The sequence below is a fragment of the Crinia signifera genome, chromosome 4 (assembly GCF_055691185.1).
Source record: "Crinia signifera chromosome 4, ASM5569118v1, whole genome shotgun sequence".
Taxonomy (NCBI): Eukaryota; Metazoa; Chordata; class Amphibia; order Anura; family Myobatrachidae; genus Crinia; species Crinia signifera.
The window spans coordinates 6,944,643-6,971,780 of NC_139220.1; the positions used below are offsets into that span (position 1 = coordinate 6,944,643).

General features: G+C 48.6%; 1 protein-coding gene across 1 annotated transcript; it reads right to left on the bottom strand.

Annotated features, from left to right (window-relative positions):
* Positions 1-24,369: 24,369 nt before the first annotated feature.
* Positions 24,370-26,360, bottom strand: LOC146072215 (E3 ubiquitin/ISG15 ligase TRIM25-like). Its single transcript, XM_083179547.1, has one exon. The coding sequence runs from the start codon at positions 26,358-26,360 to the stop codon at positions 24,801-24,803; it is 1,560 nt and encodes a 519-aa protein (XP_083035673.1). The 3' UTR covers positions 24,370-24,800.
* Between the last annotated feature and the right edge of the window lie 778 nt (positions 26,361-27,138).

The following is a 27,138-nucleotide window of genomic DNA, read 5'->3' on the forward strand; positions in this document are numbered from 1 at the left end:
CAGTAGTTCCACCCAAACCTCAGTGCAACTCAATACACAAGGAATTTGTTTCCGACCACCACTGATCCTAGACATAGATAACAAGTGATAGCAAGTAATAGAAGTAACAAGTAATATGACAGTGACAATATGTTCCTGTGCCTGATTGTCCTCACTGGTTGCGAGCTGTACCTCCTACCGGATGGCAACCTTTTGAACAAGCTGGGTGTAGATGGTCACTGATAATCCTGCCCGCTTAGTGGCTCTTGACATGTCGATGACCTCAATCGCTGGGAGATCTGAACCTATGATTTTTTCTGCTACTCTCACAATTCGCTGTATTCCTGTCCTGAGCAGAGGCACCAGACTATCATTGATGAACAGATCACAGATTGGATGATTGCAGAGTAGAAGAGCAGCAGTAGTTCCCGCGGCAGTTTGAACTTCCTAAGTTAATGTAGGAAGAACAGTCTCTGCTAGGCTTTTCCCACGATTCCATCAATGTTGGCCATTTCAGGTCCTTCGTGATTGTGGTGCCTAGGAATCTGTAGGAATCCATTACCGCCACCACACTGCCGTCGATTGTTAGATGGGGGAGAGTAGGGGGGTACTTTCTGAAGTCAATCATCATTTCTACTGTCTTTGACGCATTCAGCTGCAGGTTGTTAGTTCTGCACCAGGTGACCAGCCTCTCACCCTCCCATCTGTAGGCAGACTCAGTTCTCTCCGAGATAAGGCCAATTAGAGTGGTGTCATCTGTGAATTTAAGGAGTTATAAAGTTACTAGCGACTTACCTCGGCTTCGCACGGGAAGCACTAATTATCTATAGCCAGATGAATTCTGGTGGATGGATGGGGGCGGTCATGTGACGAAGTTTTAGCATCTATAGGTACAGTGCCTTGCTACACCCAAGGAAAAAAAAAACATATGCATTTAAGGCAAATGGGAAATTATATTTATTTTATTAATTCATCTTAAGGCCAGCGGATGTTTTTTATTTGGAGTAAAACCGTATACATTTTTCAGTGTGTGCCAACACGAGAGCAAGCCACATACAACTGGGCGTGTGAAAAACATAAATTTTCCAAATCTAAGCCAGCAATAGTCAACGATTGGCCTTGTGCTTTGTTGATTGTATTAGCAAAGGCAAGACGCAAAGGGAACTGGAGCCACTTGAATTCGAATGGTAAATCGTTGGAAATCATTGGTATGCGTGGAATCAGTACGTCTTCGTCTTTGAATTTGCCACCGATGATTGTTGCCTTGATTAAATTTTTTGATTGTCAATCTGGTTCCGTTGCATTACTTTGGTGCGTTTAAGTTGAGAATAAGCAACACCAGTGATCCAACCTTCAATGGTAATACGTGCGCTGGCATTACGGCTGGTTCCAATGAATTCAAAAATTCAATCGGATAATTGACGGCTTGTTCTTCGTCCATTACTGTTACGATCGATTTGTACGAAATACCTTGTCGACAACGGCTTGAATATTCAGTTGCATTTGACAGAAGTTCGGCGGGAACGAAATCTCATTCGTGGCGCGATCAATTGGAATTTTGACATTTCCGATGTCCAAAAGTTGTTTTGAGAATGTTTGGGCAGATGGGTCTTGCAGCAAATGCACACACATGTTCGTCGATAGCGTAATTTTCTCGACTCGGTTCCAAAAGATATGATGATTTCAAGCATGTGTTCAGCTCATCTGCGGGCGTGGAATAACAGGCAAAGTTTGTCAGAAATCACCAGCAAGAAGAATAAGAGCGCCTCTTATCGGTTGGTTGTTTCCTCAAAAATCACGCAGAGTTATTCCAAAGAAGTCCTATCACCATAAAAAGGTTAAAAAGAATAAAAAAGGGTATACACAATCAGGTTTCCCAGCACTACTTCACCTCTGACACCACCACTCGCCCGGGATTTTGAGGGTGGTGTTGTGGAGCCAGGTAACCAGCATTACAGACCCTCTGTTGTCCGTTTCCAGTTTTCCATCAGAAGGACATCAATTCCACCCTCAAAATCACTCAAGTGGACATATTCCTCGATGTGCAGCATTGTTGATTCAACCGAATGAAGAACAGACATCCACTTTCAATTTTTGCGTACATGTCGTCAATGAATTGATGGAAGAGTTCGCTGCATTTCAACAAATAATTCGATTCATTCGGCCAGATTATAAGGCGATAGGCATAAAAGTCCATGCAGGAAACTTTTTTTGTCAACTCTTCACTTGTGTTATGGTTCATTTGCGTTGCGTTGAAATGATATCCATCCTCGACACGCGGAAAAAACACTGGATATTGTAGTGCATCATATGATCAATGAGTTTCTGCAACGCGTTGAACACTTTCATTCCGATGGTGGATGATGATATCGCATTGCTCGAATTCTGTGCCGACCATAACAACAGCGACATTGCCTATCACCGGTGCATTGAAGCGCCGCTCGTGCTCCCCAGCCGGTGTCTTGTCTGCTCTTATCACAACCGTATAATCATCTGACAGCATCTGGTCTAGGGCTGTTTTTAATAGACGGATGAGGCTGTTGTGTACATGCAACATAGCTTGATGGCTCAAAACAATTTCCCCGTCTGACTTCAGTACTGATTGCGCAACGCTGCTCAACTTCTGTTGTTTCATTGTCAGTGAAATAAATTTGGAGGAACTTGGCATCTTCATCGGGAACTGGGAGCAACTATCCAATTCTGTGGTAGATTTGGCCTTGCACTTTGAAGGTGGGCATGTAGCCGGCGTCATTTACTAAGTTAGTTGCTCCCAAGGACGTCATGCATGAGTTGTACTTTGGGATGTTTTGAAGGAAGTGCTTTGAAATCGGAGTGGCGCCAGAAATGTAACTTAGTAGCGGCTCAGGCGGCTCAATCGGTGGTGGCAAAACAACTTCACAGTTCGAACAGCACATTCCAGGGGATTCCTTAGCGAACTTCAAAACACGACAATGTAAGCAAACTTTGTCAATTGTGCCAATCTTGATTCCGGTAGTCATCATTCTTATTGTAATGAAATGCCGCCAACTTTAAATTGATTCTTTCTCTTGATCGAGCCATTCGTGAGCAATTGGCATCAAGCCATTCGATATGCTGTTGGGGTGTCTCTGCAGCTCTTGATGAAGATGCACTGTCCTGCATTTGCTGAAGCCGCAATTCGCATTCTCCTTCCGTTTCTGCTGCTCTTGACGTGGACACTCTGTCCCGCTTTTGTCGAAGCCGTGATTTGTGTTCGCCTTCCGCTTCTGTGGCTCTCGATGTAGATGCTGTTGTGCATTTGATGAAGCCGCGACTCATGTTCTCCTTCAGTTTTTGTAACTCTAGAAAAAGATGATCGTCCCGCTTTTGTCAAAGCCGTAATTCTCGTTCACCTTCCGTTTCTGTGGCTCTAGATGTAGATGCCCTGTCGCGATTTTCCTGAAGACGTGATTTGTATTACTCAGCTGTTTCAGCTGCTCTTCTTTCCTTCATCTTCTTTGATTTGGTGTTTTTTTTTATAAACTGTAATCGTGCAAAAGAAACAATGATGAAAATGTCATCAAAATCGGTCACGCCGTTTTGTAGTCCATAGGGAACATACACACATCGATTTATATATAGATATATATATCTATATATATAGATATATATATATATATATATATATCTATATATAGATATATATATATATATATATATAAACTTATACTGGCAAGGCTCTAAGGCTACCATACAAGGGGGATTATATCCTTCTCAGGTTTTCAAAAACGTGAAACAACCCGGGAATACCTAGAGGCCCAGCAACACCTTACTGAGTAAGAATTAAAAATTGACCCCATCCCTCATTCCAAATCTCAATACATGAAAGCTAGGACTAGCTATGAGACAATATTGTCCAAAATGGAAGCCTGGTATTCATTTAACAACGACTTAAAGTTCCATAAATTTGGGAACAAATCTGGGAAACTGTTGTCTAATGCACTCCCTCCACAATACAACCACTGAAAACACAACATAATACCCTCACAACTAACAACACAGAGATAGCTGCTCGGACTTGAGTCAGGCGACAACTTTCTGGGATAAATACCTCTCCCTCCGCTCCCAACCAAGCTTAGTTCAGCCTTTGTCAGAGATATTGCGCTACAAGAGGTGGTTCATGCTACCTCCACCCTTAAACCTAACAAAGCCCCGGGATCTGACGGCCTCACGTCCGAATGTGTTAAAGTGTTACTACAAATTGTTGACAAAGATCTTGGCCGAACATCTTCAATTACTCGTCCCTAAGCTGGTCCATAAAGACCAGACAGGATATGTAATGGGTAGAAATTTGAATGGAGGTCTGGCAAACCCAGAATATCCCTCACAAAAGCTCCAGCTACCTAAAACTGAAGGAGGCCTAGGACTCCCAAACTTAACCCTACAGTATATTCTAGAGCACTGATTAGCAGATACGTCATGGATTGGCTACTGGAATCAGATCATTTTATTATCTTTGAGCTAGATTGTACCCTGCTCTACCCCTTCTCCCCAAGTGCTCTCCTCCACACGCCACCCCAAACACATACTTACCCACCTCTTCTTCAAAGACACATACGAGGCATGGTGGTCCACATGCAAATCATTGGATGCAAACCCCTTTACGCTCGGTCTGGCTTCAAATTTGGGGTAATGCTCACACCAGGAATTGACAACCCTGCCTTACAACGCCTTTTCTCTAAAGGCCTCAAACTCAGCTCACAGGTGTTTGATCCAGGAGGTGCATGCTTGGATGCAAAGGGGACAGTGCTTGATGAGAGGAAGAGATTGAGGAGGTGGGCAAGATTGGAACAGGCAAAAGGAGAGCAATCAATCAAGTGGGGAGGGGTGGACGGTGGGGGGTGGATGAAGGTCACGGCTTTTTCTCCAGATACAGGGGAGAAAGAAGTCAGAGAAAGAAAGGGTGAACATTAGGGTTGCCAATCCCAGAGCATTTTTTCAATCCCGGAATTCGGGATTGAAAAATGCCCGATCCCGGGATTGGCTTCCCTATTTAAAAAACCCGCCCCGGCCGCCCCGCATATTTACTTACATGTGCGGTGCGGCTGGGAGGGTGGTCGGTGAAGCAGAGAGGGTGGGCAGCCGATTACTGATGCCGGGAGGCAGGTGGGTGAGTGAGCGGCCAGCAGCAGGAGCCGGGTGGACAGACGGGTGATGATGTCATGCTGCGCGCCGGGTCTGCACAGCTGCTTGGCCTGCGCAGCGTGACCTCTGGCCTTGTCACGCTGCACAGAGCCACGCCAGGGAAGGGAAAAGCCAGGCAGCGTCTGAGCACACGCTCAGACGCTGCAAGGGCATTAGACTGGCGTTTTAGGGGCCGGATCCTGCTGATCCTGGGATTGGCCACCCTAGTGAACATGGAAAGGAGAGGGTTGCTGAGGGACATGATATATGGAGGCAATTTTAGATGTGAATAAGGTGGCAAGGTCAAGGACAGAGAGGGAGGAGGGGAGACAAGGTGGGGTAGACAGAGAAGGGATTGGAAAGTGGTGAAGAGACACCAGGGGGTTGAGGGATGACCATTTATAGGGGTAGAGGGTGTTCATGAGCATTGCTGGAGATATCTGCTGCATTTGGAGGGCCAGGGTCCAGACCGTGACCTGTGAGGAGGAGCAGTGATCGCCAGAGCAACAAAAGACGTAGTCAGTGAGGAACTGTATAGGGAAGTAGCTTGTTCATGGCGGGAGAGGGAAGAGGACAGAGAAGTAATGGTATGATGTCAGTAGCCTCAATGTTACACTTAGTGATGGCAGCCTTAGGAGGTAGAGGTGGTGAAACAGATGGATAATGGAGCAGGTGATGGTCAGGGAGGGTGAATGGGGAGTTGGAGAAGTCAAAAATATCACAATGATGTGTGAAGACCATATCAAGTGAGCAGTCACTCACATTGGAGGATGAGGAGGTGTAGTGGGAGAGACCAACCAATGATGTGAGGGTAAGGAGTTTAGAGGTAGAGGATTCTGATCTGACCTTCCTCAGGCACAGGAAAGGGGGAGATATATAATATCAGGGCTGCTGTAGCATTTAGATTATACCACACTGCAGCCTCCACACATTATACTACACTACAGCCCCCACATAATATACCCCACTGCAGCCCCCACACATTATACCACACTGCAGTTCCCACACATTATACCACACTGCAACCCCCACACATAACACCCCACTTCAGCCCCACACATAATACCCCACTGCAACCCCCACACATAACACCCCACTGCAGCCCCCACACATAATACCCCACTGCAGCCCCCACACATAATACCCCACTGCAGCCCCCACACATTATACCCCACTGCAGCCACCACACATTATACCACACCGCAGCCCCCACACATTATACCACACCACAGTCCCCACACATTATACCATACTGCAGCCCCCAAACATTATACCACACTACAATGCCCACACACTATACCACACTGCAGACCCAAAGCATCATATTACACTACAGTGCCCACACATTATACCACACTGCAGCCCCCACACATTATACCACACTGCAGTTCCCACACATTATACCACACTGCAACCCCCACACATTACACCCCACTTCAGCCCCACACATAATACCCCACTGCAACCCCCACACATAACACCCCACTGCAGCCCCCACACATAATACCCCACTGCAGCCCCCACACATAATACCCCACTGCAGCCCCCACACATAATACCCCACTGCAGCCACCACACATTATACCACACCGCAGCCCCCACACATTATACCACACCACAGTCCCCACACATTATACCATACTGCAGCCCCCAAACATTATACCACACTACAATGCCCACACACTATACCACACTGCAGACCCAAAGCATCATATTACACTACAGTGCCCACACATTATACCACACTGCAGCCCCCACACATTATACCATAATGCAGTCCCCACACATACCACACTACAGTGCCCACATATTATACCACACTGCAGCCACACACATTATACCACACTGCAGTTCCCACATATTATACCACACTACAGTACCCACACATTATACCACACTGCAGCCCCACACATTATGCCACACTGCAGTTCCCACATATTATACCACACTGCAGCCCCCACACATTATACCACACTGCAGCCCCCACACATTATACCACACTGCAGTTCCCACATATTATACCACACTGCAGCCCCCACACATCATACCCCACTGCAACCTCCAAACATTATACCATACTGCAGCCCCTAGACATACCACACTACAATGCCCACACATTATACCACACTGCAGACCCAAAGCATTATATTACACTAGAGTGCCCACACATTATACCACACTGCAGCCCCCACACATTATACCATAATGCAGTCCCCACACATACCACACTACAGTGCCCACATATTATACCACACTGCAGCCCCACACATTATACCACACTGCAGCCCCACACATTATACCACACTACAATGCCCACACATTATACCACACTGCAGACCCAAAGCATCATATTACACTACAGTGCCCAAAACATTATGTGGTGCCCCACTTCTGAGGTACCCCTGTTTGTGTATTTAAACCAGGAGCTAACTGCCCTTCCTTGTTGTCTGGTAACAGGAGGAGCCAAAAGAGAGAGCATCTGTAGAGCACTAGGACCCAGGGGAGTTGTCAGAATCCCTGAAAGAGAGGGAAACAGAGCTGTGCTGCTATTGGGCAGAGGTCAGAGAGGTGAAGGTTGAGTTGAGACAGAGGGCAGTATTCAATGAGGCTGATTCGCCATGTTTTATGGCGATTTTGTGCTATTTTCGTGCTGTACGGCGATTTTTTGACTAAAACGGTGAATCACCCTATTCAATAACCAGATGGCGAATACATTTCAAGGTTTTTATCGCCATGATTCACTGAGTAGCAATCGCTATCTTTTTATGGTGAAGTGGAATGTGAACTTTTAAAATAAAGTGTTTTGTTTTTTACATTTGGTGTAAAAAAATCAGGAATTATATATATTTAATAAAAAAATAAATATATATATATTTTTACACAGACCAGCAAGCAGGGGGCCGGAGCCGAGCCACTCATTACATATTCATATATTCACTGCACCCGATCATTACATATGCACGATCGGGTGCAGTGAATACCCGGCCCCCTGTTGGCTCTCCCGGGGGGCAGCCTGTGCCGGGGAGCCCACCACCCCCCACAAACGTTCTGGGGCAGGCAGGGAGACTTCCATCTCCCTGCCTGCCGCCGTCCTCAGGCTCCCTGCGGCATCGCTGCAGGAGTTAAAATTCGCCCCTGACTCGTTGAATACTGGAGCCGGCGAGGCTCCGGAATGCGGCGGGCAGTGGCGAATGTGCAGCGAATCCTAAATAGGATTCGCTGCACATTGTCAAAATTCTCATTGAATACTGCCCAGAGAGTGAGGAGAGCAGCAGCATGGGGCATGGCTGCAGAGTGAGAAGCAGTGCGACAAGTGAGGACAGGACCACATGTGAAGAGGACACAGCTTGGCATGCTGTGGTGGACAGAGAGACAGAGAGTGAGGAGAGCAGCAGCATGACATGGCTACAGCAGAGTGAGAAGCAGTGTGACAAGTGAGGACAGGACCACATGTGAAGAGGACACAGCTTGGCATGCTGTAGTGGACAGAGAGACAGAGAGTGAGGAGAGCAGCAGCATGACATGGCTACAGCAGAGTGAGAAGCAGTGTGACAAGTGAGGACAGGACCACATGTGAAGAGGACACAGCTTGGCATGCTGTGGTGGACAGAGAGAGAGAGTGAGGAGAGCAGCAACATGACATGGCTACAGCAGAGTGAGAAGCAGTGTGACAAGTGAGGACAGGACCACATGTGAAGAGGACACAGCTTGGCATGCTGTGGTGGACAGAGACAGAGAGTGAGGAGAGCAGCAGCATGACATGGCTGCAGCAGAGTGAGAAGCAGTGTGACAAGTGAGGACAGGACCACATGTGGAGAGGACACAGCTTGGCATGCTGTGGTGGACAGAGACAGAGAGTGAGGAGAGCAGCAGCATGACATGGCTGCAGAGTGAGAAGCAGTGTGACAAGTGAGGACAGGACCACATGTGGAGAGGACACAGCTTGGCATGCTGTGGTGGACAGAGAGACAGAGAGTGAGGAGAGCAGCAGCATGACATGGCTGCAGCAGAGTGAGAAGCAGTGTGACAAGTGAGGACAGGACCACATGTGGAGAGGACACAGCTTGGCATGCTGTGGTGGACAGAGAGACAGAGAGTGAGGAGAGCAGCAGCATGGCATGGCTGCAGAGTGAGAAGCAGTGTGACAAGTGAGGACAGGACCACATGTGGAGAGGACACAGCTTGGCATGCTGTGGTGGACAGAGACAGAGAGTGAGGAGAGCAGCAGCATGACATGGCTACAGCAGAGTGAGAAGCAGTGTGACAAGTGAGGACAGGACCACATGTGAAGAGGACACAGCTTGGCATGCTGTGGTGGACAGAGAGACAGAGAGTGAGGAGAGCAGCAGCATGACATGGCTGCAGCAGAGTGAGAAGCAGTGTGACAAGTGAGGACAGGACCACATGTGGAGAGGACACAGCTTGGCATGCTGTGGTGGACAGAGAGACAGAGAGTGAGGAGAGCAGCAGCATGGCATGGCTGCAGAGTGAGAAGCAGTGTGACAAGTGAGGACAGGACCACATGTGGAGAGGACACAGCTTGGCATGCTGTGGTGGACAGAGACAGAGAGTGAGGAGAGCAGCAGCATGACATGGCTGCAGCAGAGTGAGAAGCAGTGTGACAAGTGAGGACAGGACCACATGTGAAGAAGACACAGCTTGGCATGCTGTGGTGGACAGAGACAGAGAGTGAGGAGAGCAGCAGCATGACATGGCTACAGAGTGAGAAGCAGTGTGACAAGTGAGGACAGGACCACATGTGAAGAAGACACAGCTTGGCATGCTGTGGAGGACAGAGACAGAGAGTGAGGAGAGCAGCAGCATGACATGGCTGCAGCAGAGTGAGAAGCAGTGTGACAAGTGAGGACAGGACCACATGTGGAGAGGACACAGCTTGGCATGCTGTGGTGGACAGAGACAGAGAGTGAGGAGAGCAGCAGCATGACATGGCTGCAGAGTGAGAAGCAGTGTGACAAGTGAGGACAGGACCACATGTGGAGAGGACACAGCTTGGCATGCTGTGGTGGACAGAGAGAGAGAGAGTGAGGAGAGCAGCAGCATGACATGGCTGCAGCAGAGTGAGAAGCAGTGTGACAAGTGAGGACAGGACCACATGTGAAGAGGACACAGCTTGGCATGCTGTGGTGGACAGAGACAGAGAGTGAGGAGAGCAGCAGCATGACATGGCTACAGAGTGAGAAGCAGTGTGACAAGTGAGGACAGGACCACATGTGAAGAGGACACAGCTTGGCATTCTGTGGAGAACAGACAGAGAGTGAGGAGAGCAGCAGCATGACATGGCTGCAGAGTGAGAAGCAGTGTGACAAGTGAGGACAGGACCACATGTGAAGAGGACACAGCTTGGCATGCTGTGGAGGACAGAGACAGCAGCTGCAGACAGAGTGGGTGCCTGTGGGAGGAGCCACAAGTCAGAGAAGTGATTGGCAGGAGCCAGCAACTGCAGCAGCTAGTACAGGTACCCTGATAACACACAGCCCTTGTCCATGAACCCCTTCAGAATCTGCCCTGAGAGACTGCCCCTGTATCCACCTGAAGGCACCCCACAGTACCCCTGATGCCCAGGCAGTGCATATCAGGCAGCACTGGCCCCTTCTTGTCCCTGTATGTGCGGAAGCCACAGATAGCTCAGCCCAGGCCACACAGTGCAAATGAACCAAGTGTAATTTCTCACAGTGTGGCCTGAAAGAGACACTAGGGGGCGCATTTATCAATATAGTGCGATGCCGGCGCAGTGGCACCGCCGGACATCGCATTGCGGTGTTGAGTTACACCGCCGGGATGTATCATTAGAAGGGCGCAGGGACAGGGCTCCGATAGGAGCCCGTCCCTGCGAAGCCCTAACCCAGAAGCCGGGGGGGTCTGCGCATGCGCGGTTATGCGCTGACCCCCGCCGACCCCTGTGACCGCACTGCCCCGCTCGGCAGTGCGATCACGTAGCCATAGGCTACAATGGGCTATCGCCATCCCAGAATGGCCATCGTCCAAGCTGACCTAAATTGGCAATACTCCAAAACACCAATTAAAAAATCTATTCAGATTGATATAAAATAAGGAAGGCAGCGTGTGATGTATAAAACCTGTCTGAAATTTATACAGACAGGCATTATTTATGAATATCGCCTAAACTGACCCAAATCAGCAGTGTTCCAAACGCTGATTACAAAAGACCTGTCTGAATTTCACAGTTTACCAACACCATCCAATCTGACTTAATATATCAGCACTACTTTAATGCTGACGCTGGAGATAGAATGCCAGAATGTCAAGTTACAGGAATTTCTAAAACCTGCTAATAAAGATTCTTGTCATTTAAACTCAGCCAGTCAGTACCTGACATCACTGAATGTTAAAAATCCGCCGTTATATATATATAAACCCTGTTTTTGCTGACTAGATATAAGCAAAATTTCAAATGCTTAAAAAGTGTAAAAATCTAAATATCAGAGCCAGCCAAAACAATTAAAGGGCTAAACGGAACATTGGATAAGGATCATTAAATAAATATCCAGAGGGGAACTATAACCCTCAGAACATCAATGAATATAAGCATATACAGTAATAAGGAGTTATCCTGTTTCAAATGGCTGGTGGAAGGGGATGGCGAAATTTGGTGGGCCCCAGCTGGACCCATTGTCTCCTCCTCTTCCTCCTCCTCTTCCTCCTCCTCCTCTTCCTCCTCCTCTTCCTCCTCCTCTTCCTCCTCCTCGTCTGGCTGCTCCTGGGCTGCCTGCTCCCGGGCTGCCTGCTCCCGGGCTTCTATGCGTGCCCTTGCCCGTGCTGAAATGTTCATGTTGATGGCATAGAAATCGAAGATTGGGTTTCATAAAAAAGGGGGAAAGAAAAATTCACATTAGTCATGCTCATAACCTTCCAAATTATCATTGCTGTTATATTTCAGACATTTATCATGCAAACTAATTGATATGCTACACCCAAAAACTGAGCAACTACTTAAACCCCCCCCCTATACACCCCATATACACCCCCTATACACCCCCTATACACCCCATATACACCCACATACTCAGGAACATATTTATAAAAAGTACAGAAAACATTGCAAAAAAACGCAGACATACTAGTAAATAAAAACTTACATCGGGCAATATGGCGGCGAATAGAGCAAAGTAACACTGGCTGCCGCCGGCGCAGGTCAGACCAGCGGCGCTCCACCTGTGCCAGGCTTCTGCGGACGCCGGTCCGGGTGTATATTAGGCGGTGGGCAGCATTATACGCCCGCCGCTTGTCCATGTTGGACACATATGGGCCCCTGGGCCCCAGCCAAAGGTCCATGACCTCAACCAAGGCCAGCAGCTCCTGGGTCGAAAACGCGTGAGCCCTGGTTGAAGTCATAGTGGCAATGGCGCAGTTATTAATTGCAGATACATATATCACTTTTGGTGCTTGCTGATTGGTGTAAAAAATTGTTTGTTTAGTATTAACTTTATTAATCCTTCTTACATGAACAAACTGGATGCGAATAGAAACTTACGCGGACCGTTCCGATATACACACACCATAACCAACAGCATGCATTCAATGTATAGAGAGGAACTGTATATACAGTGTGCGTAAAAGAATACACGCAACCGTCTACTAATAAATACGCTGCTAAAAGGGGCACAATGCAACATGTTGGTGTATGACAATTTCATACTCATTACATATGTAAGGAAAGCATTATAACGTGATGTTTTGAAATGTGACTCACAAAGCATACACGAACTCCAACAGATACCAGCTGACAACACTCATCATTGGAATGACAGGTGCACACATTTCACGATGTAGCACACAATGCTCCACAACCTGTGTATGTGCATATACAGGTGATTGATCAGGTGCGTTGAGACCTGCGTAATTTAAGCGGCAATTATCGGCGGGAAATATCGGCGTAAATTAGAAACTACATTGCGGGGAAAAATATACGCCCCCTTGTTCATGGCGGGAGATTAACATATAAATATTCAGTCAGATGCAGGCCAGAATTGCTGCAAACATGTCTAGCTCAGACGATTCCGCAGCTGAGGACGCTCTACAGAGAGCTACAGCAGAATCCCTGCTTGAAGCTTTGCAGAAGAGGGAACAGGAGCGGAGAAGGAGGGCTCAAGAGAGAAGTAGCCTGCAAGACCAAGCGGGCCCCTCACTAACAGGCCCTGTTCAACCTCCACCAGCTCCACAAGGGCCAAGCAACCAGCCAGAACAAGAGGTTGCATCTCTCCAAACAGGTGTGACCCAGCAGGTGCATGGTGAGAGAACTGGGGCCACCAGAAAACGAGCTGCAACATCTAGGGTGAGGACTGAGCAGGATACCACCACCAAAAAGAGAAACCCTGCATTTGTAGAGGCAGAATTAAGAATTTTAGTGCCCAGAGCACGCGAATGGATCGAATTGCCAACCAGGAAGCCGGGTGCCAGTGCAAGGAGAAACCTTTGGGACAAGATCACAGAGGAAGTGAACCAGGTGTCACCAGTGGTCAGAGATTGGCAAGCGGTGAAGAAAAGGCAAGTGTGTTTGTCCCCCTGATAATGTCATATGTGTGTACATATGTTACATGTATGTTTTGAGAATAATAGAAAGGTGTGTTTGTAGATAGTGCTACACTTCAATGTCACATGTGAACACAACCATGTCTAATAACCCACATTGATATATGAAACATGCACCATTGGTGTGATGTGAGGTTATGGGCACAGTTCTGCTCATGTGAAGTATGTGAAGTATGTGATGGGACAAGAGAAAGTGTGTTTTTGAAAGAGTTGTTGTAACATGTTCCATATGATGCTACTGAAACAAGAATGACCAAACTGTGCACATGTAGCTGGTGAGAAACTACACATCCCAGTATGCCATCCCATAGTTAAATTACTCCATAATAACCACACTGTCAAGCTATGGTGGAATGTGTAGTTTCACAACAGGTGGGGGTGCATAATTTGGCCATGGATGATGTCATTTCTGCATAGTGATCTATGTATGTGCATTTAGTGGCCTAATGAATGAAATGAGACACTGAAATGCCTCCTAATGGAGACATTAATGTGTGTGTGGGACACATATGGCTAAAAAACATAAGATCACCCACACTAGGAAATGTCACGTAGCACAGTGGTGCACATATCTCATGGTGATATTTGTATTTTTAAACTTGTAGGTGGACCGACTTCAAAACAACACTGAAGAGGAAGATGACTGACCGGTACAACCACAGCATGTCCACCGGGAGAGGGCCTATGCCAGATAATTTGGAGTATACCCCCCTGGAGCAGGACGCCTTGGATGTCATTGATGTGGCCGAGGTCAGGGGGATATCCAATATGGATAGTGAGCTCCCGGCGGAGGTCTTTGCTGCTGCTTTTGATGGTAAGTCACAGTAATGCATTGTATTTTGAAAGATATTTTTTTGTGCGTATGTGATGGTGACATTGTTTTCAATTATTATCCTAGAAGAAGCAGAAACCCAGGATGAACCGGCAGCATCTTCCTCTGCAGAGCCACAGGTGGAGCAAGTGGTCCAGCCTCCACCAAGACGACACCCCCAGCCACAGGAGACATGGGATGCCAGCGTGATGGTGATGCTGGAGAGGATCGAGCAGCAAGGGGTGGATGCTGCGATCCGTCAGCAGCAGGTTGGGGAATTTCTGGCGGATTGGAAGGCCACAAACAGGCAGCAGTGTGAGGCCTTCAACCGCATGAATGACACTCTGGCGGCTGGCATGCAAAGCATTGGCCAACACCTCAGCCGCCAGAATGAAATTCTTGCGGAGCTGCTGACCACCGCCAGGTCCCTAAGGGACAATCCCCCATCTGCTGGCCCACCCCAAGCTGCTCCCCAACCTTCCACCTCTGCTGACCCTCCTGTGTCCACTAGGGGAAGACGCCGCAAGCCATCTGAGCCAAAGGCCCCTGTCCCCAAGGCCCCATCTAAAAGGGGGAAAAAAGGGCCCAAATAATGAGACCTGGTTCACTTCCTCTGTGGTTGGACCCCAAATGTTTAAATTGCACTGGACATCCACTTCCTGAGTTGGCCATCGATCCATTTTCGTGCCATGGGCATTAAAGTTCTTATTTTGACCTCTACAAATGCAGGATAAATTTTTGGTGGTGTGTATCTTGCTTAGTATTCACCCTGGTTGTTGCAGTACGTATTCTGGTGTCCCCATTTCTTTCACCATTGCATTTGCAGGGTAACACATGTTTGGAGATATGCAACCTCTTGTTCTGGCTGTTTTTTATTTTTGTGTCTATTTTATTTGTTTATTTGATTTATGACATTAAAGTGTCAAATAAGCTGTGATGCTGAACAGCAAATAAATTTATTTTACCAATTAAAACAAAATTGTTGTATGTGTAATTTCTTGTGTGAAACAAATACTAGATTTATGTGTACTTACTGACCAGGGTATTTTTGAACATTTGTTGAAGTGTGGTAGAAGTTTCCCATGTGTAACCCTCTCCATGGCCATTCCCATGTTCCTATCCAACTTTTCCCTGCTAATTAGTTTGTGTCAGCACATGTGCAGAGCAACTTAATAGGTGAGAAAGCAGTTTGTGTGCAGGTGAGGTAGCTCCTACAGTAGTAGGTAAAAGCAGGTCCAGAACAATGCTTTCCTCATGGAGTGGGTGAGGCAGACAAGCAAGGGTCAAAAGGTACATTTGTGTAGGAATGCATATGTGTCCTCCCTAAAAAAAGATGTGTGAATCGGCCAAACATGATAAAATTGCTTGTGAACAAACATGTATAACTTTTTAAATATATATGATTTTACAGTGTCATAAGCAGATGTAGGAATCCTTTGTTAGAGAGATGAGAGTGCAATAATGTGATTGGTGGCATCTTACATCCAGAGTGTAGTAAAATCCAATTCATAGCAGATCAGATAGTGGTACAGTTCTGTATTTTGGGTACTATACAAAGATTGTGTGCAAAATAGTGGGCATGGGCTTAAAACATTGCTGAAACATACTTTGTAGGTGTTAGATGTGGTTTATGTTATTGTATCATAAATACAAAACCTATGTTTGTATTAGAGTGAACACGTTGACACATGTCGACTTGTGTAGATTGAGTGTGCTACTGTGTAAAGTCTATGAAAGCACGTAGTGAATGTGTCTAACTGTTTAACAAATACCTACCTTAGCATATATAAGCAGGTCTTAAAAAGATTCTTACCTTGAATTAAACAAACCTTTAAATGTAGAGAAGTATAGAAAGATAAGCTTCCAATGTGTTTGAGTGCTGTGTGTGGCTTGCAGGTAGTGAAATCATGGTTTGGACTTAATAGACTGCAGCATTGCTTATTACATTCAGGTGTATGTGTTTGAGTAGTAATCAGCGTAAATTAGCAAACCCAGGAGCACGCAGGCATGCGGTATCTGTAGGGGTGGTCTGAGCTGGCGGTTGGCGGCCGCCTGTTTTGTGTCTGAAATGAACGGTGCTTTAGGCGATCGTGCGGTAGTAGCACCGCTCATTTTTGGTGCACACCCCCGTGTACGCCCATATTTACGCCCATTTTCCCTCATTATTTCGGCCGCTCCCCTCAACACGCCCCTATGCCGCCCCCAATGCCCGTACTCTCGCGTACAGGTTTTTTCGCACGGAGAGACCCGTCCGTAAGCGTTGTGGAGTGTTCGCGCCTGCGCATTAGCGAATGTACGCATGCGCAGATCATGAAAAACCCCGGAACGTACGCGTACGGCCCGGCCACACCAACCAGAATAAGGCCCACAGAGAGATTTGGGTACTCTTTACCTAGAACGGCGCCAGCGATTGAAATCGCGGGCGTCGGGGATAAAAATCGCGGTGATCGCGGTCATCGCGGGTAAATCGGGATGACCGCGATCACCGCGATTTTCCCATAGGGAACAATGTTAAAACGGCTGATTGACCGCGATTTTACTGTTAAATGCCTCAATGGACCCGATTTGGGGCCAAATAGGCCAAATTAACCCTTAAATGTCCCCCCAAATGTTTAACGCCACCCCACGATCCACGCCAACCCGAAGCGTGGCGAGCGCAGCGAGCCCGCGAGGGGCGGCGGTACGCGTCCTCCGACCTTTTCATGCCCTACTATCCACTAGGGCGTGGTGTGAGAATATAATAGTGTGGCGAGCGCAGCGAGCCACCGAGCCCGAAGCGTGGCGAGCGCAGCGAGCCCCGCGAGGGGACGCGGATACCTTCACAGGTAGACGCGTCCCCTCGCGGGCTTCACAGGTGTCCACCTCGCCACGGACACCTGTGAAGCCCGCGAGGGAACGCGTCTACCTGTGAAGGTATCCGCGTCCGCTCGCCACGCTTCGGGCTCGGTGGCTCGCTGCGCTTGCCACACTATTATATTCTCACACCACGCCCTAGTGGATAGTAGGGCATGAAAAGGTCGGAGGACGCGTACCGCCGCCCCTCGCGGGCTCGCTGCGCTCGCCACGCTTCGGGTTGGCGTGGATCGTGGGGTGGCGTTAAAAATTTGGGGGGACATTTAAGGGTTAATGGGCTCTGTGGCCAATTTAACATTGATTCCTATGGCCAAATCGGGTGGATTGAGCCATTTAACAGTAAAATCGGGTCCATCGCGCCTTTTAACATTGATTCCTATGGGAAATCGGGAGCATCGCGTCGCGGGCATCGCGGGTACATTTATGGACGGCCGCGACGCGACCGACACGATTTCAAAGTTTAACATTGGTTTCAATGGGAAATCGCGGGCATCGCGGCCATACATAAATGTACCCGCGATGCCCGCGACGGGCGCCCTTCTAGGTAAAGAGTACAGAGATTTGTGTCAGAGATTCAAATTGGGAGATTCAGCACGGGAGATTTCAAATCTGTCACAGAAAGTGAAGTACAACACTGCACTTCATCACAAAAATGTTATTATTACTGAACATTACTTATTACTCTTTAATAAGTATTCTTTCACCTCCCCCTAATATTGCCCCCCCCCCCCCCCCAAAAAAAAAGTTAATCATTGGTGGCTAGTGGTTCCCCCTGCACCGACCGACTTCCCCATATGCAAACTTTTAAACATTGGTGGTACAGTGGGAACGGACATAAAAAAAAATACTTACCAAGTCCGGGGTCCAGCGTCTCGTCCTGTCATACAGACAATCATTTTGTGAAATAAAAAAATGGCATGGGGTCCCCCCCCCAGGCATGACCAGCCGGGCTTTTTGAGTGGCCCTGGTCCACAAAATCCAGAGGACAAAGTGCGTGGGGTCCCCCGGATTTTGGGGACCAGCACCAGGCTCTTGAGCTGGCCCTGGTTTCCAAAATACGGGGGGACAAAATGAATAGGGGTCCCCCGTATTTTGGAGACCAGCACCAGGCTCCACTAGCAGGGGGTGTAATGCCATAGCCAGGGGACACGCTTGATGGTGTCCCGTGGCCAAAGCATTACCCACCCTAACTAGTCAGCCCAGGCCGGGAGTTTTTGGGGAGGTGGGGACCCCCCAAATAAGGGGGTCCCCCCTCTCCAGGGCACCCCAGGCCTGGGCTGCAGCCCGGGGCTATCCCCTGCACCCCTGGGCGGTGGGTGCAGGGTTGATAGCTTGTTTAACAGTAATATTGTCTTTTACAGTAGAACTACAGGTCCCAGCAAGCCTGCCCCACATGCTGGTACTTGGGAGAACCACAGGTACCAGCATGTGGGGCATTAAAGGCCCGCCGGTACCTATAGCCCCCCTGTAAAGGAAATATTAAAATAAAACACATAAACACTGGTTTTAAAATATTTTATTAATCTGATTCTTCTTTTTTCACCCAGGGGAGCTCAGCCCCCCAGGGCTTCTGCGGCATCTTCACCTAGGGCCGGCAGCCGCCTAAGCTCTTTTGCATGGCTGCCGCCTCCCAGGGCTTCTGCCTCTTCATCTGTGTTCTTCACCTGGGGGCGGCGGCCTTTTAAGCTCTTTTGCATTGGCCGCGCCTCCCAGGACTTCAGGAGCTCTTCTCTCCTCCGCCGTCGGACTGACTGCCCCTACCCTGTCTCGAGCTGGCTAATATAGCCAGCTCTAGGGGGCGGGGCAATGACGCGGCGAGCCGTGATTGGCTGGCCGCGACCATTTTGAAATTTAAATATTTTTTTTTTAACATGTCCGCCGCGCTGCCGCCCCGCTGCCGCCGAGAGGAGAGGTGAGGTGGGGGTGGCGATGGGTGCTACAGCTGGTGGGGGAGGGGGGTCAGGGGTGCGGCGGGTCTGCGGCGTCCGCAGTCGCTCGGCCCTGCTCATCTGCCCGCAGCCACACATGCGGGAGATGAGCAGGAGCTTTCTGAGCGACTGCTCTGAATTGTACAGCCCGTCCGTTCTGAATCTTGGACAGATTCAGAACGGCAGGTGCGCGCATGTAAATCGCTGTGTGGGCTATATACACAGCGATTTACATGCATCTTCAGGCAATTTCTGAGCGATTTGTTAGAATCGCTCAGAAAATGCCTGAATATCGTGCTGTATGTGGGGGCCTTTAGGAATTAAATCCTAAAAGAACGTTATCAGAACCAACTCACAGCATCCTTTGTAGTCAGTTTTAGGGGAACTTTTTATCCCTATAAAATCACTTTTTCTCTCTTTTTGTGCTAAACGCAAGTCACATATGTATGTTACATGTTGGTATGTCTAAAGTCTTTTTAATTCTATGAATATTTCCCAAACCCCAGAAGGAGATCACCCTGTGAGATCATATATATAAACAATCTGCACAGGAAGCAGGTCTCGCTTCTTTTTAGTTCTGAATGATAATTAAAAGCTAAGTTTTAGAATATTGTGTCTTTCTTTGGTGTGCATCCACAGTGCAATTCTTTTCTCTTTTTTGCCTCCAGGCCTGTGTACTCAAAATGCCAGGGCCGATTTCTGGTCCCAGTCCGGCCCTGCCTCCCTCCCAGCCTGACACAAACCCTCTGCACTAGTGCCTTATCCCTGTACTCCCTGCCTAAACCTAACCCCCTCCCCATAGTCTAACTCTAACCCCCCAGCCTGACAACCCTCCACGCTAGTGCCTAATCCTAATTTAGTTTTGATTTAAATTCATTAACAGTAGTTACTGTAACCACCCCACCGTCAATGAGTTCCAGAATGTTACTGCTCTAATGGTGAACAATCCTCTTCTTAATTCAGTACGGAATCTCTTTCCCTCGAGCCTCAGTACATGCCCGCGTGTCCTAAGTATAGGCCTGTTAGTGAACAAATCATATCCCAGTTCCATATGATTCCCAATCCTGTATGTGAACATACTAATCATATCCCCTCTCAGCCTGGAATATTGTTGTATTCTAGTGATTCCAGACCTTTTACTAGCTTAGTCACCCTTCTCTGTACCTGTTCCAATTCATTTAAGGTGCGGTTCCCAGAACTGAACACAATATTCTAAGTGTGGTCTCACCAATCCCTTGTAAAGAGGCACTATCACATTGGCATCCCTTGAATCCATACCCCTTTTAATGCATGCCAGTGTCCGGTTTACTTGAGCAGTACGCACTATTACTCAATTTTTCATCTATGATGACCCCCAAGTCCTTCTCTACAGCAGAATTCCCTATAATAACTCCATTTAGCCTATAAGTAGCTTGTTCATATTTGTTCCCATAATTAAGTACTTTTTTAACGTTGAATTGCATTTTCCACCTTTCTAGTTTATTGAAGTCACTTTGTAGTGTTTCCACATCCTCTCCTGAGTTAATGTTCTTACTTAATTTTATCTCCTAACCCTAATTTACCTAGTATCATTAATAACCTTTTATGAGGCACCATGTCAAAAGCTTTAGCAAAATCAAGCAGTTTTCCCTAAATCCAGCCCCCCTACTGACTTCCTCATAGAAGCTAATTAAATTAGTCTGACATGATCTATTTTTGAGGAACCCATACTGAGCCTTACATATCACTTTCTCACTAGTGCCTAAGCCCTTTACCCAATCACCTAAACCTACCCCCCTCCCCACAGTATAACTCTAACCCTCCACATTAGTGCCTAAACCTACCCCCTCCACACAGTCTAACTCTAACCATCCCTGCTAGTGCCTAATCCATTTACCTCACCACCTAAACCTACCCCCCACCCCACAGTCTAACTCTAACCCTCTGCACTAGTGCTTAATCCCTTTACCTCACCACCTAAACCCACCCCCTCTCCCTGAAGTCTAACTCTAAACCTACCCCCTCCACACAGTCTAACTCTAACACTCCACACTAGTGCCTAATCCCTTTACCCCACCACCCAGTGGTGTAACTAGATAGGGTGCAGGGGATGCAATTGCTATAGGGCCCGGGGGCTTGGGGGGGCCCCAAGGACCAGCAGTCCCCTGCACCCTCTTAAAAAATCCTAATAGGGCAGCGCAGGCAGTGGCTGCGCCGCTGTCCATAGTCGTTCTTCATTGGCGGTGCCACATAAGGGACATGCCACGCACCCAACGCGCTACCCGCACAGGATAATCAGGACTGCATCAGAGCCCACCAGGAGACCCGGCGCACTTGATGTGCGCTGCCCACACAAGATACCCGGCTAGCGCCACATCAGAAAGCGCCGGCGCTGCAGCAGGATACACACAACATATCAGGAAGTCTAGCTCCACATCAGACAGCGCTGGCGCACCAGGAGATCCGACATCACGTCAGCACACACAGCACCACATCAGGAGACCCTATATCACATCAGGAGGTCCAGAGCCACACAGGAGTGGAGAAATGGCACTACAGGTTAATGGGAGACCCGGCGCTGGGGGCTGGTGAGTGGAAGACCTGCCACTGCCAGATGTACAATATATAGTGCCGTTTGCACTACCCTAACACTATTGCTCCACCTCATATTACCTCTCTCCCCCTGGCTCTCTCAATCCCCCTCTCTGTCTCCCCTCTCTTCCTCCTTTATCTCAAACCTCTCACCCCCCCCCCCCCCCACCACCACCACCAGTCTTCCCTGATTTTCACTCTCTCTCTGCATCCCCTTTTGTTTTTCCTTTTTCTCTCTCACTTTACTTGGTCCCCTCTACCACACCCACTCTCACTCCCATGTCCCCTCTCCTACACCTCTATCTTTTGTGTCCCCAACACCCCATCTCCACCACCTCCTCTCTCTCCTGTGTCCCGTCTCCTACACCATCTCTCTCCCCCCTGCTGTCTCTCCACTCTTTCTCGCCCCATGCCAGCTCTTTCTACCCCCTGGACTCTTTCTTTTCTCTCAACACATTCTCCCTTCTCCTCTGTCTCGCCTCCCTATCGTTCTCTGCCCCTAGTCTCATTCTTTCTCTTATATCCCCTCTTTCTCCACACATCCCATCCCTCTTTCTTCCCTCTCCCTCTTACAATATCTCTTTCTCTCCCCCTCTCTCTTTACCTGACACCTTCTCTCTCTTTGATTCCCTGTCTCTCCTCGTTCTCTCCCTGACACCCTCTCTCACTCTCTAGCTGGAATGTAATGAAGTCCTACTTTGGCAGCCATGCAGGATGCCAGCCAAAATCAGAATTTTTTTTAAAGAGGCAATCACTTACAAGCAAAAACCATGCCTTGTAAGTGATTGCCCCTTTGAAAAAAATGTCTGAGTTCTGCTGGCATCCGCACAGCCATTGACCTTGGGCAGCATTACATCCGGCCCCCTGTCTCTCTCCCTTTCACTCCCTGACACCCACTCTCACTCCCTTTCTTTAACTGTTTTCCTTGACATATTCTCTCACTCCCTGACTCTGCCCATCTCTCCCTCACATCCTCTCCCTGTCTCTCCCTCACACCCTCTCTCTCAATGCAGGGGGGCCCTTTCAAAATTTTGCTATGGGGCCCGTAAACTTCTAGTTACGCCTCTGCCACCACCTAAACCTAACCCCCTCCCCGCATTCTAACCCTCCCCGCTAGTGCCTAAACCTAACCCCCCTCCCCACAGTCTTTTTCTAATGAGAAAGGTGTTCCTGGCAAAGGGGATCTAGCCGCTGCTGTAAGGCATTGCCACATCCAGAACCCATTACCTGCCTACAGCTCCACCGGGTTCCTTCTCATGGACTTTGTGACGGGCTCCTCTGAAACATGTGGCCTGAGATTGCTGTCCCCTGCCGGGCCTGGAGCCAGAAGGTGAACCTGCAGGAGGTGGGCAGGGAGGTGTGATGCGGGTGTAGGTCCATACCTCCCAACTGTCCCATTTACTGTGGGAACGTCCCGGTTTTTGGGGTCGTTGCCACGTCCCGTCCAGGACCAGCAGTGTCCTGTGGCAGGGGGGCAGTTGGGAGTCCCCACTGTGCCCGTGAATAGATGCACAACAGCTATTCCTGCCTCACAGAGGCAAAAATTGTGCATGGCCTCGTGGGAGAGCATTTCATTAGGCCACGCCCCCATAATTTCTGGCACACCTTTGGTGCGTGTGCCTGTCCCTCCTGCGGCAACATGAAAGTTGGGAGGTATGGAGGTGAGATGGCAGGGAGAGAAGGGAGGGTGTAGGCCTTAGTGGCAGGATAGTAGGATGATTCTGTAATGGTCTAATTTCATGTATTAGTAATACTTATATAATACTAATAAGGCGGGGTTTGTTACACAGCTCCTCCCATGAGGGGTACTAAGTATAATGCTGCCCATACAATCGAATGATTGCATGCATTTTTAAGGGACCATCCGACGCGATGTGCAGGCATGCCGTCGAATGTTGCATCGATAGATAATGTGCTGCACATAATATCTATGGAATTGCAGGTCCGATCTGCGGGTGGGGGGGGCAGAGGGAACGCTTTCGGCAGCATGGGGTTTGGGGACAGGGGGCAAGAGGGACGGCACATGGCATGGGAGAGGGCGGCGCAGTAGAGTAGTGCTATAAGTAGTGCTAGCGGTTGGCGGGGTCAGTAGTGGCAGCAGAATTGTTTTAAAACAATGGGCAGCCCTCTGATTGGCTGAGCTCTCTCTGCTGCCACCGCTGACCCCCACCATCTGCTAGCGCTACTTCCAGTGCTACGCTACAACGCCGCCCTCTTCCAGCACCCAATGTGCCATCTCAAGATGGCATGTGACGTCGGGTGCTGAAAGGGGGCACTTTTTCCACCATAAGTGTATGGGTAGCATTAGGGGCACTCATTGATAATTTACCCCCCTACACTTTATTATCAGGTCTGTACTTATTCCGTCGTTACGTCCCTGTCTCATACACACCATTTTGTAGTGTAAAGCACTGCTGGAGCAATGTATAATAATACCAATAATTAGGCACGCTTGAAGTTGTAGTCCATCTCATATTTTATTATTTAAAAATGCATTACACATCATCCCAATATACATCACAGCCAATAGGAGCACCTGACTGCATTATTGGGGTAAACAGAGGTTTACAGACAGATATTACAGCCAATCACAGCTGTCAATGAGTCAAAACCAGAGATATCCCACAGTGCTTGTGCTGCCTGGGTCCCGGGGAGCCCTCCCCCCTTCCACATACGTTCTGGGGCAGGCAGGGAGATGGAGATTTCCATCTCCCTGCCTGCCACCGTCCCCCGGCTCCCTACGGGACACCGCAGGGGTTAAGAATTGCTGTCAGGGGCAGCGAGTCCCCTGCGACGTTGAATACGGGGACAGCAGGGGGACAGCGAGGCTCTGGAACACGGCGACTGTGCAGGGAATCCTAAACAGAATTCGCTGCACATCGCCATAAAACTCATTGAATACTGCCCTCTGTGTAGATTACATATGGTCATTTCTCCCAGCTCTCTCACCCAGATATCATTATACAACCACTCTGTACCCATAATGCAGCATGGAGGGGCTCGGCGAAGGAGGCAGTGTAGCTGTGTAAGTGTCTAATTGGGTCAGATAGTGCATAAAAGGACATCTGTCCTGCCTCATTATCCAGATATATCCTCACTCTGTCACAGGGAATATAGTCTAGAAGACAGATCTCTTTCTTGTTATGTATCACTGAGTACTGATTATTATCCCTACACAGACACCAGGACTTGTTATTATTACCAATGTATGACTTACGTCCATTCCTGCCTATACTGGGATAACACATCCCCACCCTCCAGTACTCGGACTTACTGACATCCACCTCCCAGTAATGTCGCCCTGAGGAGAATCCCCTGGTGCTTATTACCTGATTACACTGAAATCTCTCTGGTGTTACTGGGTGATTCTGGCTTATATCTGACCTGGATGCAGTTTTTCTGTCATCGGAGATCTGTAACTTATTACCAGCTGTGGTTACATCCAGTAATACTTCTGTCGCTTCCTGCACATAGATCCCCATATTTATACCTGCTATTATATTAGCTAATCCTCTGCATGTTGTCACTGAGATGAGACCCACATCCAGATCTCCTACACAATGGACCTGTTCATCATATCGCTCTGTGTCCTCAGTGTCACACAAGTCCCCTGTGTCCGGTTCCTGTAAGACAGACACTGGGTCAGACATGTTACACAGCTCCTCAATGTGACGCATCTTCCTGGACAACTTTTCCTTCTTTATTTCCAGCTGCTGGATCAGATCAGTGACTGAGAGTGAAACGCGCTGTTCCTGCCTGGAGATCTCACTCAGGACTCTCTTCTCCAGGTCTTCCAGCTGTCTCCTGAGGTCTCTAAACAAGGCAGTGACTGTCTCTGTTACACCCGCTGCTTTTCCCTGATCCTCTCTCCTGCGCTCCTGCAGTCTCTGGACTCTTTTCTCAGTCTCCGCTCTCTTTGTGGTCAGTTTCTGCAGAACATTCTTCAGCTTCTCTTTCTTCTTCTCAGAGGCCTCATCCAACATCTCCACCAGGTGTCCCCGATGTTCTCCAGCCAATCTGCAGGACATACAGATACAGGCAGCATCCTCAGTGCAGTAATACTCCAGGACCTTCTTATGAGCAGAGCATTTCCTGTTCCCCAGGGCAGTAGTAAGATCAGATAAGACGTGTTCTGCTGCCTTGCTGTGTACTCTCAGGTGTTTATCACACAGAGAAGCCTCACACGGCAGACAAGATGAATAAGCAGGTACAGGAGAGTCCACACAGTAAGTGCAGCAGATCCCGGTCTCCTCCTGATCTGGCCGAGCAGACAGGAACCTCCCCACTATGTTACACAGAGGAATGTTCCGTATCAGTGCAGGACGCTCCTGACACTCTGCTCTGCACTCAGGACAGCTATAATCTCCAGCCTCCTCCTGTGTATCCAGCACACGACCAATACAGACCCGGCAGAAGTTGTGGCCACATCTCAGGGTTACAGGATCTGTATAAATGCTCAGGCAGATGGAACAGTCCAGCTCCTGTCTCAGATCAGCAGACTCCATCGCTGGCTGTAGGAGATGGAAATGACAGTGAACTCTGACACTCAGATACCAGTGAGATCACATTGTGTACACAGGGCGAGGCTGAGCTGTCACTCAGGTTATATCTACAGGCTCAGTTATGTTAAGGGACGCTGGTATTTTTCAGTCATAATCTTGGAAAGCCTTGTGTGACAAGGATCACAAACACGGGGACTCAGATGAAGCCTTTGTTGTTCCTTTTTGAACAGCAGGCTCCAGATGCTGCTGATGAAACACCTGGGATTCTGCTACTGCTACCAAAACCTACTCCGGATCCTCCACATTACTTTCATGTGGGGAGATGCTGTCTCTGCCATACTTGCAATCAGATAGCCGCCTCACCAGAGTGAAATCCCGTCCTGTGCTAGGCTGAAAAATAATGGATATTTCGCAGATCAGCAAATAGCAGCAAATTCATTTACAACCCACTATCGAAAGATTTTCCCGTGCTGACAGCATTCCCGATACTGGGCCCCATTCTGGTTTACCCGGTCCTCTGCGTGTTTGTGCTCTGCACATGTGCAGGGCCAATGTGAACATGCCTTCGGTGGCTTGCACAGTCGCCCGAGACTTTTGCTCTCCCATGGGGACGCCAACGATTTTCCGCGTGCACTCGCCACACTTCAGGCTCGGTGGCTCGCTGCGCTCGCCACGCTTTACAAGTTCAACTCCACGCCAACGTGGATAGTGGGGGTATGAACAGGTCAGGAGGACGCGTTCCACTGTGCTCGCAACGCTTCGGGCTGACTTGGATAGGCAG